Source organism: Leopardus geoffroyi, chromosome D2 (genome assembly GCF_018350155.1).
Source record: "Leopardus geoffroyi isolate Oge1 chromosome D2, O.geoffroyi_Oge1_pat1.0, whole genome shotgun sequence".
In the NCBI taxonomy this organism is placed as follows: Eukaryota; Metazoa; Chordata; class Mammalia; order Carnivora; family Felidae; genus Leopardus; species Leopardus geoffroyi.
This window is the reverse complement of record NC_059334.1, coordinates 17,707,243-17,722,343: the sequence shown is the minus strand read 5'-3', so window position 1 is coordinate 17,722,343 and position 15,101 is coordinate 17,707,243. Positions and strand designations below refer to the sequence as shown.

The following is a 15,101-nucleotide window of genomic DNA, read 5'->3' as shown; positions in this document are numbered from 1 at the left end:
CCCTTCCAGCCAGCGCCATCCGGGGGTGCACTGGAACCCCTCACTGTTCCCGATGCCCTGCCTGGCCTTCATGTCACTTGTTCCCATAGGCGTAGTAGAAAGCAGGTTTAGGGGCGCCTGGGGGGGCTCCGTCGGTTAAGCGTCCCACTGTTGATTTAAGCTCAGGTCATGATCTTGCCGTTCATGAGATGACAGCACGGAGCCTGCTTGGGATTCTCTCTCTTCCTCTCTCTCTCTGCCCCTCCTCTGCTCATGCTCGCTCTCAGAATGAATGAACAAACTTCAAAAATAAGAAAAAAGGTTTACGATTCAGTTTCTCACAGGAAGAAAGTAAATGCAAGTATGACCCAGTGGTCTCCAGTGCAGTGAGCCGGTGGCTCCGCAGAGACTGGGCTCAGTCCCTGAAATGCCGTAGGCTAAGTTCTCCGCCATCTTTAATTGAAGTCTTTCTAGAATATTGTATACTCCCGGAACATTCACTGTAGATGTATTGCATTCAGTACATGCTGAACATAACATATCTCCTCCTAGCGATGTGGGCTTTCTGCAGCATCGACGTGCTTTCCCTTTGCCCCGAGTACGCGTGTGTGTGGAGTAGACGTGTGCCCCGCGACGCTTCAGATACTACGGGGCAGAGATTGCAACGCCCGGCAGTGTTACCTTCACCGCTTTTATTTTTACGGAAGCGCTTTGCGGTGATTGCGTACCGGTGGCATGCGTGGAGGGATAGGTCTAGAGGCCTCCCCCAAACCCAGATTTCAGAATGTAGAAACGTCCTGTCTGGGGTCGCCTCTGTTACAGATACCCTAGCAAGCGCCGTGGGCATCACACGCGCGTTTACGAACTCCAGCGCGGCTTCTCAAGGGTCCCCAAGGTGGCCTCTCCCTTTTTGCCGTTTTCCAAGAACGACAGCACCTCACCTCAGTCCTGGAAGTTGACTGCCCAGCAGAGCTGCGTGAGGGGCTGCTGCTGGGCTCCTGGCTGGGGAGGCACAGCTCTGCCAAGTGACCTGGGCAGTTGTACTTTCATGGGTCTTTCGGCGTGGTTGCACGGTCAGATGGCTATGTCGAGGCCGCAACATAGCACCCGTGCCTCTCACTGGCAGGTTCCCCTGGGCGGTAGGAGGGGCTTCCTTTCCCACGGGAAAGCAGCCAGCTCTCACGGTTCGGGGCGGCCCGGGGTCTGGGGCTCTCGGCCGTGTTGCACGTTCATGGAGGGCACGGCCGCTGCTCTTGGTCTGACGTGCTGTGCTGTTCCTTTCACCCTCCAGACAGATTCCTTAAGCTCAGGCTCTGAACTGCTTTGAAAAAAATGTGTACTATAAAAAACCCAAAAGGCTCAGGGAAATTAATCTTGAGCGGGTGTCAGCATGTGTTGCCAGCAAGGGAACTAGCAGGTAACCGGTGTGCTGGGGAAGGTCCGACGGCGGAGGTTCCGTAGTTGGGACCCGATGCTACATGCGCAGGTTGTTTCCAAAACAGCGTTTTCATGTCACATAGCCCTGAAAACGTGCCCACGCAGTTACTAAAACGGAATTCTGTGACGGGAGAAGGCGCTGCCTGGTGGGCCAGCTGACAACCCAGGAGGACTGACCCGGGAGGCGGGGGCCGGACAGCACGGGAGGCTGGGCAGCAGTGTGAACAGCACACGCAGCGGGCTGTTGTACTGTTCACCGGCTGCTCGAGGTGACTTTTCTCAAACTGCAAACAGATCCGGAGTCCAGCCTTCCCATTCCTTACTTTAGAGACGTTTCCTTTTTTCCCTACGGCAGCGTGAGTCGAGGTGGATCGGAGATCCTGCGGTCTTGTGGCCGCGAGGCGACGACACCGAGTACAGCCACGTGGGCCTGGCCTGACACGGGCTCCTTGATGGTGGTCTAACCGGGTGGTTTGTGTAGTTCGAAAAACACGGGGTTGGTTGTGATTCCAATCAGCCGCAGATAACAGAGAAGCCCTGCCTGATGGTGGCTTAATTGGGAGAAATTTATTCCTTGCGCAGTTGAAAACAGTGGGAGAATGGGCCTCCTGGGGCCGGCCGGGCATCTGTAAGGGTGTCTTTGGGACGCTCTTCGGGACAAGCCAGCGGAGGAAGTTCCTGCGGCTCAGGAGGAAGGGAGAACGGGTAGGTAAAGGCAGGCAGCAGCAGCATAAACCCTAATCTGTGCTCTTGTTTTTCTCTCAGATTTAGAGAGATCGCAGGATCCTTAGAAGCAGCACTTACAAATGGGTTGGAGGACGCTCCAGGTAATTTCCATAAAACGATCAATGGCGGATGTCACGCAAGGGGTTAGTTAAGCTCAGCGCTTACCTAAGCCTTCGTTTTCTGAGGGTACTTTCACCTTCTTCTGTCACACAGTAGGTGAAAACATAGCTTAAAAACACAGCTCAACCTCTTTTTTTTTTTTTTTTCTAAAAGGCTAAAAGTATATTTTTTGGTCCATAGAGCTTCTTTCCTTATAGAGAGGATCAAAAGAACGGACTATTACGCAGCCATAAAAAAAAGAACGAAATCTTGCCGTTTGCAACGACACGGAGGGAGCTAGAGAGCGTAATCCTAAGTGAAATAAGGCACTTGGACAAAGAGAAATACAATGTAATTTCACTCATAGGGTGGAATTTTAGAAACGAGACAAATGGACAAAGAAAAAAACGAAACAAACCAAAAAACACAAGACTCTCAGATAGAACAAACTGGTGGTCACCGGAGGGGAGGGAGGTGGGGCGGAGCAGGGGTGAAGTAGGGGATGGAGACAAAGAGCACACGTATCTCGGGCACCGAGCGATGTATGGAAGTGTTGAGTCACTATGTTGTACTCCTGAGACTAGTACCACACTGTATGTTGACTCCACTGGAATTAAAATAAGATTGAAAATAAATGCTTTAAGAACGTAAGAAGCAGACCTCAGTTTTGTTTCTGAATATAACCTGTCACGGGGGATTAGCCCCTGGTGATCAGCGCTTTTGATAGAAAACTGGATCCCATCCATTTTCCTCCCAGGCTAAGGTAAAGCGTCAGGATGGCCCTTCCCTCCCGGGGGATGATTTACAACTGGGGCTCCTGCCTCAGGCCTCCTGAGCCCTCGGCCCCAGTCCTGGGACACTGGGCAGGTGACAGTGGGTCGTGGGTTGCAGACAGGTTTGGTTTCCTTAACAGCCTCATTGATCTTGTGTCATGTAGTCACTCCCAGTGGCCACTCGACTAACGCACGGCTGTTTCGATAGCCACACGGGTCTCTAGGCCACTCCCACTTAAGTTTCTGCTCCCTTCTGTGTAGCTCAGTCAGGCTGACTGCACCGTTTTAGGCTCCGAGGTGGTTTTTCGTCTGTCTTTGCAAAACATGGTCCTGTGTGATCGACTTCCTGTATGTAGCGAGTTCCGGTAGAGGAACGGAAGAGCAGACAAACGAAACCGGACAAACTCAGAATTGTAGTTGAGACGCTGGCAGGGGACCACTCCAGCTTGGGTTTGTGGACTTGGTACAAAATACCTGTTGACAAGTGATTGCCGAATGCCATAGATGTTCAATCTCAAACATCCGGGAGGGGGAATCGTGTAAAATTAGAAAAACGCACTGCCTCAAAAGATGAAACAGCCTGGATTATGGCCGCGTTCTTCACTCTTGAATTATGCATCGAAACTATTAGAATTTAGCTGGGAATTGCCTGAGATTCTTTACGTGTCTGTCTGTTTCTCTAGCTGGCAGTTCGTTTTGCCTTTTGGCTTCTCACAGAACATGGAGCAGCCTTCAGAGGTGCTGGTCAGACGAGATGTTCTTGCCGGTGCTGGCGCATCGTCTGTGGAGGCTCACGCTGCAGATTTTGGCTCGGTACTCAGTGTTTGTCAGCGAGGTGAGAGCTGGCCGCGTAGCTCGTCCAGAATCACGACCGTTGGGAATTAAGCGGGGGGGGCGGGGGGGGGGGCGGCGCATCTCGGTGGCTCATTCGGTGGAGCGTCCGACTCTGGCTCAGGTCACGATCTCGCGGTTTGTGGGTCCAAGCCCCGCATCGGGCTCCGTGCTGACAACTCAGAGCCTGGAACCTGCTTCGGATTCTGTGTCTCCCTCTCTCTCTCCCCTCCCCCCCTGCACTCTCCCTTTTAAAAATAAGTAAACATTGTTAAAAAATATTAAAAAAGAATTAAAGAGGGACACATGGGTGGCTCAGTTAGGTAAGCACCTGACCCTTGATTTCGGCTCAGGTCATGATCTCACAGTTGGTGGGTTCAAGCCCCGTCAGTCAGGCTCTGCTCTGATGGCACAGAGCCTGCTTGAGATTCTCTCTCCCTCTCTCTCTCTGCCCGCCCTCGCTCATGTGCGCACTTTCTCTCAAAAATAAATATTTAAAAAAAAAAAATTAAAGATACCTTAAGCTAAATACGCTAAGACTCTTAAAGGCCAGGCTGTCATGAGAGGTCATTTGGAGGACAACAATCGACTCATTTGTCAAGTCTGTATCCAGTGTTTGTTTCCTTTTTCTTGCCACCGTTGCCTGTATGGGTGTCTATTATCCCACTGTCCGTGCTTCCTCTTGTGGAAAAGCACTGTCCCGACAAGCTCATTTTCCCGTCTCAAAGCCAGAATCTTCGAGATGCCTCGAAATTATGACAGAGATGCTCATTTTAATGACAATGAGTAGAAATAAAAACATACGCATTTTAACCGTATTTGGAAGTTTTAAAAAATCGTATGATCGTCTGGACTAAAAGGTAATAAAATTAATTAACCTTCCCTTCATTTCAGAATACCCTCCTTTTCTCCTTGTCGAGTAGTTGACTCTCTTAAGTATCCTCATGCCTGTGAAGATAGATTAGGTGTCACGCACACAGCCGTAGCGGTGATCGTACAGGTCAGCCCTGAGCACCCAGGCAGGCCCCGCGCCAGCGTCTCGTGCTCAGAGAGGCCCTGCCCCCTCCTGGACAGTCACAGGGGATAGACAGACATGCAGCCTGTTCACTGTGCGTGATGAGTATGAAAATGGGCCTAAGCGTGTGTAAGTTTTCAGGAAGGACGGCGTGACAAAGCCTCAGCTATCAGAAGGAATGCAATCTTGAGTTGGAGAGGAGAGCCTGGTTTTGTCTTGCAGGGTCTTCTAACGGAAGGAGCACAGGCTTTCACGGCAGACTGAGGTTCTGCCACTTTTTTTTTTTTTTTTTTTTAAGTTTATTCTGAGAAAGAACACAAGTAGGGGAGAGGCAGAGAGAGAGAGAGAGAGAGAGAGAGAGAGAGAGAGAGAATCCCAAGCAGGCTCTGCGCCGACACGGGGCTTGAACTCATGAACCGTGAGATCAGGACCTGAGCCGAAATCGAGGTGGCCGCCTAACCGACTGAGCCACCCAGGCGCCCCCAGGTTCTGCCACTTTGAAATTTTGTGGCCTTGGGAGACTTAGCTCTAGGGGTCCCAAAGTCTTCATCTGTGAAATGGCAAAACGGTTTCCATGCGTGAGGAGTAAAAAGGGATCTGTTGACCAGCAGATTGTTGACGGAAGTGCCTGGTGGATGCTGGGAGCTCGGTGGAAGCTAGTTCTCTTTTTCCCTTCTGGCTTCCTCTGCTCAGAAGGGTTCTTTTTTTTTTTTTTTTTTTTTTTTTTTTTTAATTTTTTTAAGTTTATTTACTTATTTTGAGAGAGAGACAGCACAAGTGGGGGAGGAGGCGGGGCAGAGAGAGAGCGAGAGAGAAACCCAAGCAGGCTCTGTGCTGTCAGCTTAGAGCCCAATGTGGGGCTGAAACTCAACGAAATGTGAGGTCATGACCTGAGCTGAAACTGAGAGTGGGACGCTCAACCGACTGAGCCACCCAGGCACCCCCCCCTTTTTTTTTTTTAATTTTTTAACTTTATTTACTTTGAGAGCAGAAGGGTTCTTCACAGACCACCCTGTCCACCAAGCGGTTTCTGAAGACCCCTGTGCAGTTGATTCCGGGGAGGCAGCGGGGTTGATGTGATTCTTCAGTTAGGCCTGAGTAGGCTGGGTCCTACATTCTTACCAGCCAGTAATTCTCAGGTCTCTAATAAATTATTTTGCCTCCCATGTTCATTATTCCGTTTTTTCCTTATGCCGGGGGTACTTCTCTTTGATTTTTCCCTTGTAACAAATCATTATGCAAGTAACACTTTTGCTGATACTATTTGAAACATGGTGAGGTTTGGATTGTGCTTTTTTAATCCTTATTAATTAATTATAATTAATATTAGGTAAATTTACTGAGCAAACCTGGTAAATGATTTACCTAGTTGAGCTAATGAATTTTTTTTTTTAACTGTGATATTCCAGAAATTAATTTCTGTTTCGTTTAGGGACCTGTTTTGTTTTTTGCCTGTTACTTTTTTTTTTTTTTTTTTTTTTTTTTTTTAATTTTTTTTTTTAATGTTTTTATTTATTTTTGAGACAGAGAGAGACAGAGCATGAACGGGGGAGGGGCAGAGAGAGAGGGAGACACAGAATCGGAAGCAGGCTCCAGGCTCTGAGCTATCAGCCCAGAGCCCGACGTGGGGCTCGAACTCACGGACCGCGAGATCGTGACCTGGCTGAAGTCAGACGCTTAACCGACTGCGCCACCCAGGCGCCCCTGCCTGTTACTTTTAATCACCAGAAAGTAGACACGAGCTTAAGGAGGACAAATGTCCGTGGGGTTGTAGTTTGGCTTTGTTTCTCCTTGTTGTTCTTTCGTTGGTAAACTTTTACTGAATACTTTGCAGATGGTGGGCCACAAAACTTAATGCTCAGGTATGTGGCAGGTGGAAAAGTAGTTAATCGTTGAAACGGTTTTTCAGCTTTTACTCAGGCCCATCTCTAATGAAAGTGCCAAGGATACTAAAAAGCCTTTGGTAACTGGTGGCAAAGACCCTTCAGTTACCCAGGGAAACAGTGAAGACCAAGCAAGTGGCCCCGCGGAAACAAGGCCTGTGGCTTCCATTTCCAGTACGCAGCTTATATATGTGGTCGCCGACCTGGACAAGCTTCAGGAGCAGGTAGGCCTGTGTCCCAGGAGAAGTCCAGGGGCTCGGTTTGGTGTTTTCGTAGAAAGTGACATGTGCGAGGGTCTGACCCCATATGGCCTCATAGGGCTTGGAATCGTGGGGCCCAGGGCCTCCCAGAGAGCACGGGTTCGCCCGCGCTCCGAGCGGTCTCTCCAGCTTTCCCCCGCAGCGGGGCTCTCTGCCTCCTTGCTTGTCAGTCTAGTCTCATATTTTGTGAACTTGGGGGGGGGGGGGTCTCTGCTGCCTTTTCAGTGTTCCCGTCACAAGTGACGAGTGAGCCATGCCCCACTGTTCACTAGCTCCGCGTTTTGGCATGATCGCTGGCGGGTTGGATTTTAATGGGTTGTACCCCCACTTGACCACGTATTTCCTGGCAACAGTTAACCTTCGCGTGTACTTTGAAAGTGAACTGTGAAAACTTCTCCCCCTGTTTTCTCTGGGGATGTCCATGTTTGGGGCCTTTATCATTAACAGGGCTTTGTGGGCCGAATTTGTGTTTGAGTGCTCTGATACGTGAGTCTGTTTTCCGCTGGTCTTTGTTTGGTATCAGGGAAAGCCACAGAATAGAAAATGGTTTTGCTTCTTCCCTGGGCCTGTTAATAGCTGGGGACTGCTGTTTCCCGTGTTGCTGGATTCTGTTTTAGTGAAAGCGTTAAGAATTTTGCTTTCTTCTGATGAAAACTATAGGCAGTCTTGAGTTTAGTTTCATTTTTCATTAATAGTATTTTAGAGTTTATAGGTGCAAGTTGAATTGCCTCTTCCTTTGGTTTATAAAAAGTAACTGAATATATAAAGTGCATATATTTATTTCAGCTTCCAGAACTCTTGGAAACAATCAAGCCAAAACTTGAAATGATTGGCTTTAAGAATTTTTCTTCTATCTCAGGTAAAAATGAATCTTTAGACTCAGCACATCTCTGAATAAGAAATAATTTAAAATAAAACTTTAGAGCCTGTAATATATATTTAAACTACCATTTTCTTTTCTAGTTGTCAATCCTTGGTTGTTTCTATATTCTGTTCTGTGATGATAACTTCTCTAGATGAGATATTTTGTTTAATTCTAATAAGTTGATTTGATTCGGCTTATTGTTGTACACTCTGTAAATACTGTGACAGTGTCTAAAATAAAATTCGCACCCGGGCCTCAGTAAGTGGCTAAACTCAGTCTCTGTGTCTGGACAGCAGCCCTGGAGGACTCCCAGACGTCTCTGTCCGCCTGTGCTCCTGCCTTGAGTGACAGGATCATCCAAGACTTAAGTGAGTCTTGCTTCGGCTACCTGAAGAGTGCCCTAGAGGTCCCCAGGCTCTACCGAAGAACCAATAAGGTCAGCACTGTTCCCTGGAAAGCCTTTTGAAGTGGGGAAATACATGACAGGAAAGCCGCAGAGGCAGGGGGTTGTTGAGCGAGACCCAGAAATGAGTCCACAGGGGTAGCCCAAGGCAGGCCTGCCCAGCCCCCTCCCCAGAAGCCTTATGTGTGAGAAGGGGACTCTGCAGGTGGATGGTCAGCTGCTTTGGTAATTGGACTCACACAGCACGGCCTCTTCCCGGATTCCCTTGGCCTTAAGGAAAGATGGTAGTAATTTGAAAAGAACGTGTTTTAACAGATACATATTTTTAATGTTTTTTATTTATTTCTGAGACAGAGAGAGCGTGAGCAGGGGAGGGGCAGAGAGAGAGAGGGAGACACAGAATCCAAAGCAGGCCCCAGGCTCCGAGCTGTCAGCACAGAGCCCGATGCGGGGCTCAAACTCACAAACCAAGAGATCGTGACCTGAGCCGAACTCGGACGCTCAACCGACTGAGCCACCCAGGCACCCCTTAACAAAATATTTTTAACTCCTATACTTTGATTCTTGTATTTGGAAAAAATTGAATCGACCTTGCTCCCTTCATATTGTCCTAGCAAGTACCTGTTTTCTGCTGTTCTGTAACTTGAAAAGATTCCAAAAGCTGCATCAGGAATATGAAAAGCATCTCTGAGATGAAAAGGGTGCGGGCACACTGGGGTTTAAAATCGAATTCCCCCGTTGTCTCATTTGGCAGAAAGGCGACTTGGGGAATTCGTTTCGACCAGAGCTGTCGTTTCTGTTCCTGAGCCCTTCTTTCTGTGCATTTATACGCACCTTTCCTTCTTGCTACATCTCGCTTAATTTTCCATCGAATTTTCTTTTTTCTCCAGTTGTAGAATTGGGTGTCAGGCAGTTTAGCACCAAAGTGATTTTCGGGACCTGTTGTTTTGGAGCGTCCCCGGCGTTCCTTTGCGTCCCTGGTTTGGGGCGGTCTCTGTGTGCCGAGCACGGGCGTCTTGCCCCACCCCCGCCTGCGTGACTCGGTGCTCTGGAGGCAGTGAGTGCTCAGCGGAGGTGGACAGAGTCTCCCTTGTGGCTCTTCTTTTCCTTTTCCCAAAATCTGGGGTGTGCAGTAGGATTACCGCTTCCAGCAAGAGGACTTTGCCACCTGATTTTCCCTTTCTGGTCTGCCTTGAAGCACCCACTTCAGGGAGAGAGAGACCTCCTCTGTATTCCTAGATACATTCATTTTCTTTGCGGAAGCTACCAGCTTTCCCGTCTGGGGTATTGACCAAGTGCTTGCGGGCCAGATCCGGTGCGCTGCCGGTCAGATGCTCTCGTTTGCTCTTCTCCAGAGTAGGCACCAGTGTCCTTGTTTGCAGACGAAGAAGCTAAAACAACCAATTACTCGCCGTAAGATCCTTGTGTCTCACTCTGTCGACCAGCAGCATTAGCATGACCTGGCGGGAGCCCGTTAGAAATGCACGGCCTCAAACACAGCTCTCCCGTCCCCCGTAACTGCGCACTGCAATACTTGTTCTCTCTGTCCTTTTCTCTCTCTCTCCCTCTCTCTCTATGGCTCTAAACATTATTTTCCCTTGCTGTACTCTTCCTGACCCCTCCTGTTCTCAGATATCTTCCGGGAGACAACCTTAGTGGCACTATTGGGGAGGGATGGGGTTCGTTCATGTCTCCAAACTGGCACATTAGTAACATCCTTCCGAAGTTTGAATAACTCTTTTTTTTTTTTTTCCTATACATTTTTTTTCAACCCCTACCGTCATTACTCCAGGAAGTGCCAACCACAGCCTCCTCTTACGTGGACAGTGCCCTGAAGCCATTTCGCCAGCTTCAGAGTGGGCACAAGGATAAGCTGAGACAGGCAGTAATCCGACAGTGGTTAGAAGGTGCCCTCTCTGAGAGCACTCATAAGTAAGTACCTTAGAAGGAGGCCATCCCGGACTTGCTTAGGGAAGCCCCGAGTCAGAGACCGCGGAGGCCATCGGAGGGTGGCACGTGGCTTGTTGACGATGTCAGATGGCCGCATCGCTGGACGGGTCGGGTGCAGGCGCTCACACCTGAGTTGGTGGCTGAGCTGCTCTGGCCCCACCCACCCCCTCCCCCCCTGCACCCGGAGTGCGATGGGCCACCTGCCCCCCAGCCGCCCGGGGTTCCCCTGGCCCCGCACCTCCTGGGTCAAGGACTTCTTGGGGGCGCAGGCACATCCCACTCCCCCGGCACGCCCAGCTTTTGGTGTGCAGGGTGCGTTTCACGCGGCCCTCTTTCTGCCAGGTCAGGCACACGTTTTCCCGTAAGATCCGCTCTCTCCTGTGTCCACAGTGGCTCTGCTCGCGCCAGATAATCGAAAGCGCAGACTGGCGAGACCACTGCAGCCAAGGAAGAGAAAACACACGTTCTGAAGCCTGATTGTAACTGATAAAGCGTTCAGTATCTAAAACCCTGCAACCCGTGAAAATCTCAGGAGGTCTTCGGGATCCCTTTGGTCGAATGTCTCTTCGTTTCTCATTCAATAGACTTTTCCCCAAATGCCGGCATTGAGTTATGTCAAAAGCATCTTACTCAATTTTGCTATTGGATTTTGTTTATTTTCTGATGGTACTTGATTTATTTCAATTACTTCTGAGTTCAGGAACATTTGTGGGTTAATTTAGAACATAACAGTGAATTAGAGTCTTGTTTTTGTGGGCAAATATATACCAAGTGCCAAGTAGCCAGCTTGTAAACAAAGTTTTGAAATACAACTCCTTTATAATTTGCAAATTATATTGAGAGCACTGTGAAGGTAATTAGTGTTATTTAAAAATTTGAAAGCTTTCTGTTCTTAAGATGAACTGTTCCTAGAACTGACCGTAAATGAATCTGTTACTTGCACTTGGGGAATGAGCTCCAGCTGTTGCCCCCTTCGAGTAGGAAAGATCATTTGGCCTTCGATGTTCTCTTGTTGGTGTCCGGGACGAAAATTGTAAACAGAGTCCACGTGTGTATTTCATAAGTTCTGAGGGATTGTGATGCTAGGGTGTCAAGGCTCCTTTTTTTCAGTCTTAAGAAACATTGGTAAGTTCACCATGGCCGATTTCTTTTATTGGAAATGAGTGTTGGTCTTACGAATCTCTTGTGTTGGCCCACCGAGCCAGTCGGTCTGGGGATGCACGCTAGCCCCTCGGTCTCACCAGTAAGCATGTCTTGTGCCCAAGGTACTACGAAACCGTGTCCGACGTTCTGAACTCGGTGAAGAAAATGGAGGAGAGCCTGAAGCGGCTGAAACAAGCCAGGAAAACCACTCCCGCCAACCCTATCGGTCCCGGTGGCGGCATGAGTGACGACGACAAAATCAGGCTGCAGCTGGCCTTGGACGTTGAGTACTTGGGAGAGCAGGTAACCGCCGAGCCGTCGTCAGGTGCCTCACCTGAGCCCTGGCGTGCTGCCGAGGGCGGGCGTGTCCTCCCGGGGCTGGAGGGAGGGGTCAGGGCCCCAGAATACTTGAGGGGAAAGGATGTGCGTAACGAATACCGGAAATTGACCAACTGGTCTTTGGTGCAGTTGGCATTCACTTGGCTCACAGAGCCCACTGGAGGGGCAGCTCCCAGACGGAGGCGGCGTCCTTTCTGTCCACCGCCGGGGAAGTGCCTGACACGTAGCCAGGCGGTTAGAATAAGTAGAGAAGCATTAGCCCGTGGATGTCTCAGTGTGGCCCCTGAGAGGTCGTCTAAGCCTGACCTCTTTGCTTCCCTGGCCGAGTCTCCTCTGTTCCCATAAAACACAGGTTTTGGAGTCCCAGCAGGCGCAGGAGCATTGCTGGACGTGATGTCACTTAGGAGGCAGACGTGGGTTGCATGCCAGGCCCCTCTTCACACAGGTGACTCATTCAAGGATCAGGAAACTTCTCTCGTTCTTGAGAAGCTGGCTTTCTAAACTGTTTAGGGTCCCCGTATAGCACACACCGTCCAGGAAGATCTTGCAGCCGGAGGAGAATTTCCACCTGGAAGTGCTTGCTTTTCTAGCTGACTGAGGACTCTGGCACGTCAGGGTCCTCCCTGGAGATCTAAATTCTGCTGCTTTGATGTGAATTTAGAGATCTATCCCGGCGGAAGTCCGTTGCCCTATTTCTCTCTCTCATAAGAGAAACTTGCAGTCCTTTTACAAACCAGACAATCTGGTAAAGAAACATGAGGAACAAAGAAGCCAGAGAAAGGGGGGGGGGTGGGGGTGCAGGAAAAGAGACGGCACTCCTTGGTCGCCAGCCCCCAGAATGAACGGCAGCACGCCGACAGATGCTAAATGCTTGGTGTGGGTTTTTCCAGATTTTCCTGTGCGTGTGTGCGTGTGTGTGTTGCCGTTAACCAAAGCGGACACGTGGTTTGTCACGACTCAGTTGCCACGGCAATCCACGGTAGTTGCTCTGCCACAGCAACCACAGTCCATCAGATTCTAAGAAAATCTGTCGATGACCCGTGAAGACATTAAGTGCTCAGGCCAGCGCTTTTGTGAAAACTCTCCACTTAAAAAATAGTTTGCTTGGTGATTTCTTTTCGTGCGCCTCCTTTGCAGTCCACAAAAGGGGCTCTTCCCCTGGCAAGAGCCTGATCCGACGGACTGAGATAAATGAATATACTGGTGTCTTTGAATGCGCAGTGTTTAACCCCCAAAAGCGAAGCTCTGCGATAAGCAGATCCTTCCTGTGAAGGGAGAAGGCTCTGCCAGCCTTTGGGGAGCTGCCCTTTTCAGATTCCAGAGAGGATGGGGGTGACGTCCCGTGTGTTCTTTATGAGGCTCTTTTGTTCGCGCTCAGCTCACACCGCGGTGCCTTTATCCGCTCTCGTGGCCTTTGCAGATACAAAAGATGGGCCTGGCGACAAAGGACATAAAGAGCTTCCCGGCCCTCGCCGAGCTGGTTGCCGCCACCAAGGACCAGGCAACGGCAGAGCAGCCGTGAGCATCTTGGAAGAGCCCGCGGGGAGGGGAAAGCTGGACGTGGAGCCCGAGGGGAAGAAAGTGGCTCTGTCCTCGTGCCCGGTCTCCGCGGCCAAGAAGTGCTTCCACGGCGCCCGGCGTCTCGAGCAACACGCCAGGGCAGCTTCTCTCCGCACACTGGGGTCTCCTTTCGCCCAGGACAGAACACAGAAGCCTTTTTCCGTTGTATGGAAGATCGTTTTTAAGACACTTGAAACTTTCTACTCTAGTTTACAGAGCAAATTATTTTATTTTTATTGTAAATCTTAGCGCGGAAGAGCTGATTTCTAAAATACGACTAAAGTGAATATATACATAGGACTCTGGAAAGCTGGGCCCGGGCCCCGACCCCGCTGTCGGAAGCGCCCGCCCGCCAGGGGGGGCGGGGGGGTGACCGAGTCGGATGGCTCCCCCTCCTCCGCCGGGAAAGCCGGTGCGCGCGGTGACGCCTCGTGACGCCCTGAGAGAGGCGGCAAGGGGCGCCCCCTCCGTTCTCCCCCTGGGTGCTCAGCAAGAGTGCTCCTGGTCACGCTGTCCCGGCAGGAGCTGGAACCTGTAGGAGGATGCATTTCCTGAATAAAAAAAGTGTCTGCCAGAAGCACGTGGGCTCGTGTTTGTGAATCCGGTGCGGGTTGAGTGCTCTGGCCGGGGGGTGGCGTGTCGGGCACGTTTCCTCGAGGGCACCTGCCTCTCGCTCTCCTCAGCGGGTCCTCCTCCTGCAGGTGTGGGAGGCGACAAGGCCGCGGCCCTCGTGTCGGGAGGGAGAGGCCGCGGGGATGTTGGGAAGAGGTAGGCGCCCGAGATGGGCCGCCGAGGCGGGGGCGCTTCTCCCTCTAGCCTGCGTTTCATTGCATCTCCGTCTCCTGGCCCGGAGGTCAGCTCCAGGGAGAGCAAGGAAAAGAGTAAGCGATCGGCAATCAAGAAAGCAGATCTGGGCGCTAGCAGAGATTTTGTCTGTATGTGTGTGAGCGCAGTGATGAGGCAGCGCGGGGAAATAGCGTGAGAGGAACCCCCGTAAAAGCGGTGAGAGCAGCGACTTCGGGCGCGTGTCCTCCCCGCCCCTGCGGCCGTGCGGCCCCGCGAGTGTTCGGGGCTTGCACGCCGGGCCTGCCTGTGCTCCCCTGGAGAGCCGGTGCCCCAGCCTCAGCACTGAGCCCTGCCCCGGCTGGAGCGGGACTGACGGGTCGGTACTGGGAGTCCAGTCAGACCCCGGCCCGTGGGTGCGAGAGCAGAAGGGATTTGGCATCAGGCTTGGACCTCGCGGTGCTGGGCTCGTAGGCCGCAGGGGGCAGTCGGGAAGGAAGCTGGACGTGAAGTGAGAGAGGGCAAGGCCGACCTGGAGCCAGTGGGGATAGATTGGCACCCACGTTTGTCTCTTGCCGCCCCCACCCCCGTCCCCCAAGTTCAGCGATGGGCCTGTAGAAGTTGAGCTCGCGCACCCGGCCCAGGATTTGAGGGAGGTCCAGCAGGGCCCGCGCATCATGCCGGGAGCCGTGTGAGCCACCCGGTGGCTGGGCCTGCGGGAGCTTCTGAGTGCAGACATGCCCTTGTGGGCAAGGCAGACCTCCCACCTTGCCCAGCGGGGAGCTCTGGGAGCTCTGGGAGTGGAGACCCAGCCCTGCCAGGGTGACGAGACCTGCCTACCTGCCGGTGGTCCCCCCGGGTTAGCCACATGGCTGAGTGCCTCCCTCCAGCCCGCCGCTGGTCAACAGCAGCCCCAGTGTTTCCTTTCTCCTTGACTGCTCTTTCTCGTTTGTTTCAAAATGTGGTTGACAAGGATACAGTGTATTAGCCCCTCCAACTCCAGCCGGCTTATCCCCATTATGGAGACGAGGAAACGGAAATTAAGGAGTTAAAAT

The 15,101-nt window shown here is 51.4% G+C and overlaps 1 protein-coding gene across 6 annotated transcripts in view; it reads left to right on the top strand.

Moving 5' to 3' along the window:
• The window catches only part of COG2 (component of oligomeric golgi complex 2), a 47,140-nt gene extending 33,300 nt beyond the window's left edge, over nt 1-13,840 (top strand). For 3 of the 6 annotated variants that reach the window (XM_045437401.1, XM_045437399.1, XM_045437403.1), the window contains 8 exons: nt 2,182-2,243; nt 3,698-3,849; nt 6,770-6,967; nt 7,790-7,862; nt 8,162-8,304; nt 10,064-10,203; nt 11,487-11,667; nt 13,124-13,840. In XM_045437401.1, coding sequence (XP_045293357.1) covers nt 2,182-2,243; nt 3,698-3,849; nt 6,770-6,967; nt 7,790-7,862; nt 8,162-8,304; nt 10,064-10,203; nt 11,487-11,667; nt 13,124-13,225 — 1,051 coding nt within the window. In that variant the 3' untranslated portion in view covers nt 13,226-13,840. The other 3 variants (XM_045437400.1, XM_045437397.1, XM_045437398.1) reach the window with 2 other exon arrangements.
• Nucleotides 13,841-15,101: the final 1,261 nt, after the last annotated feature.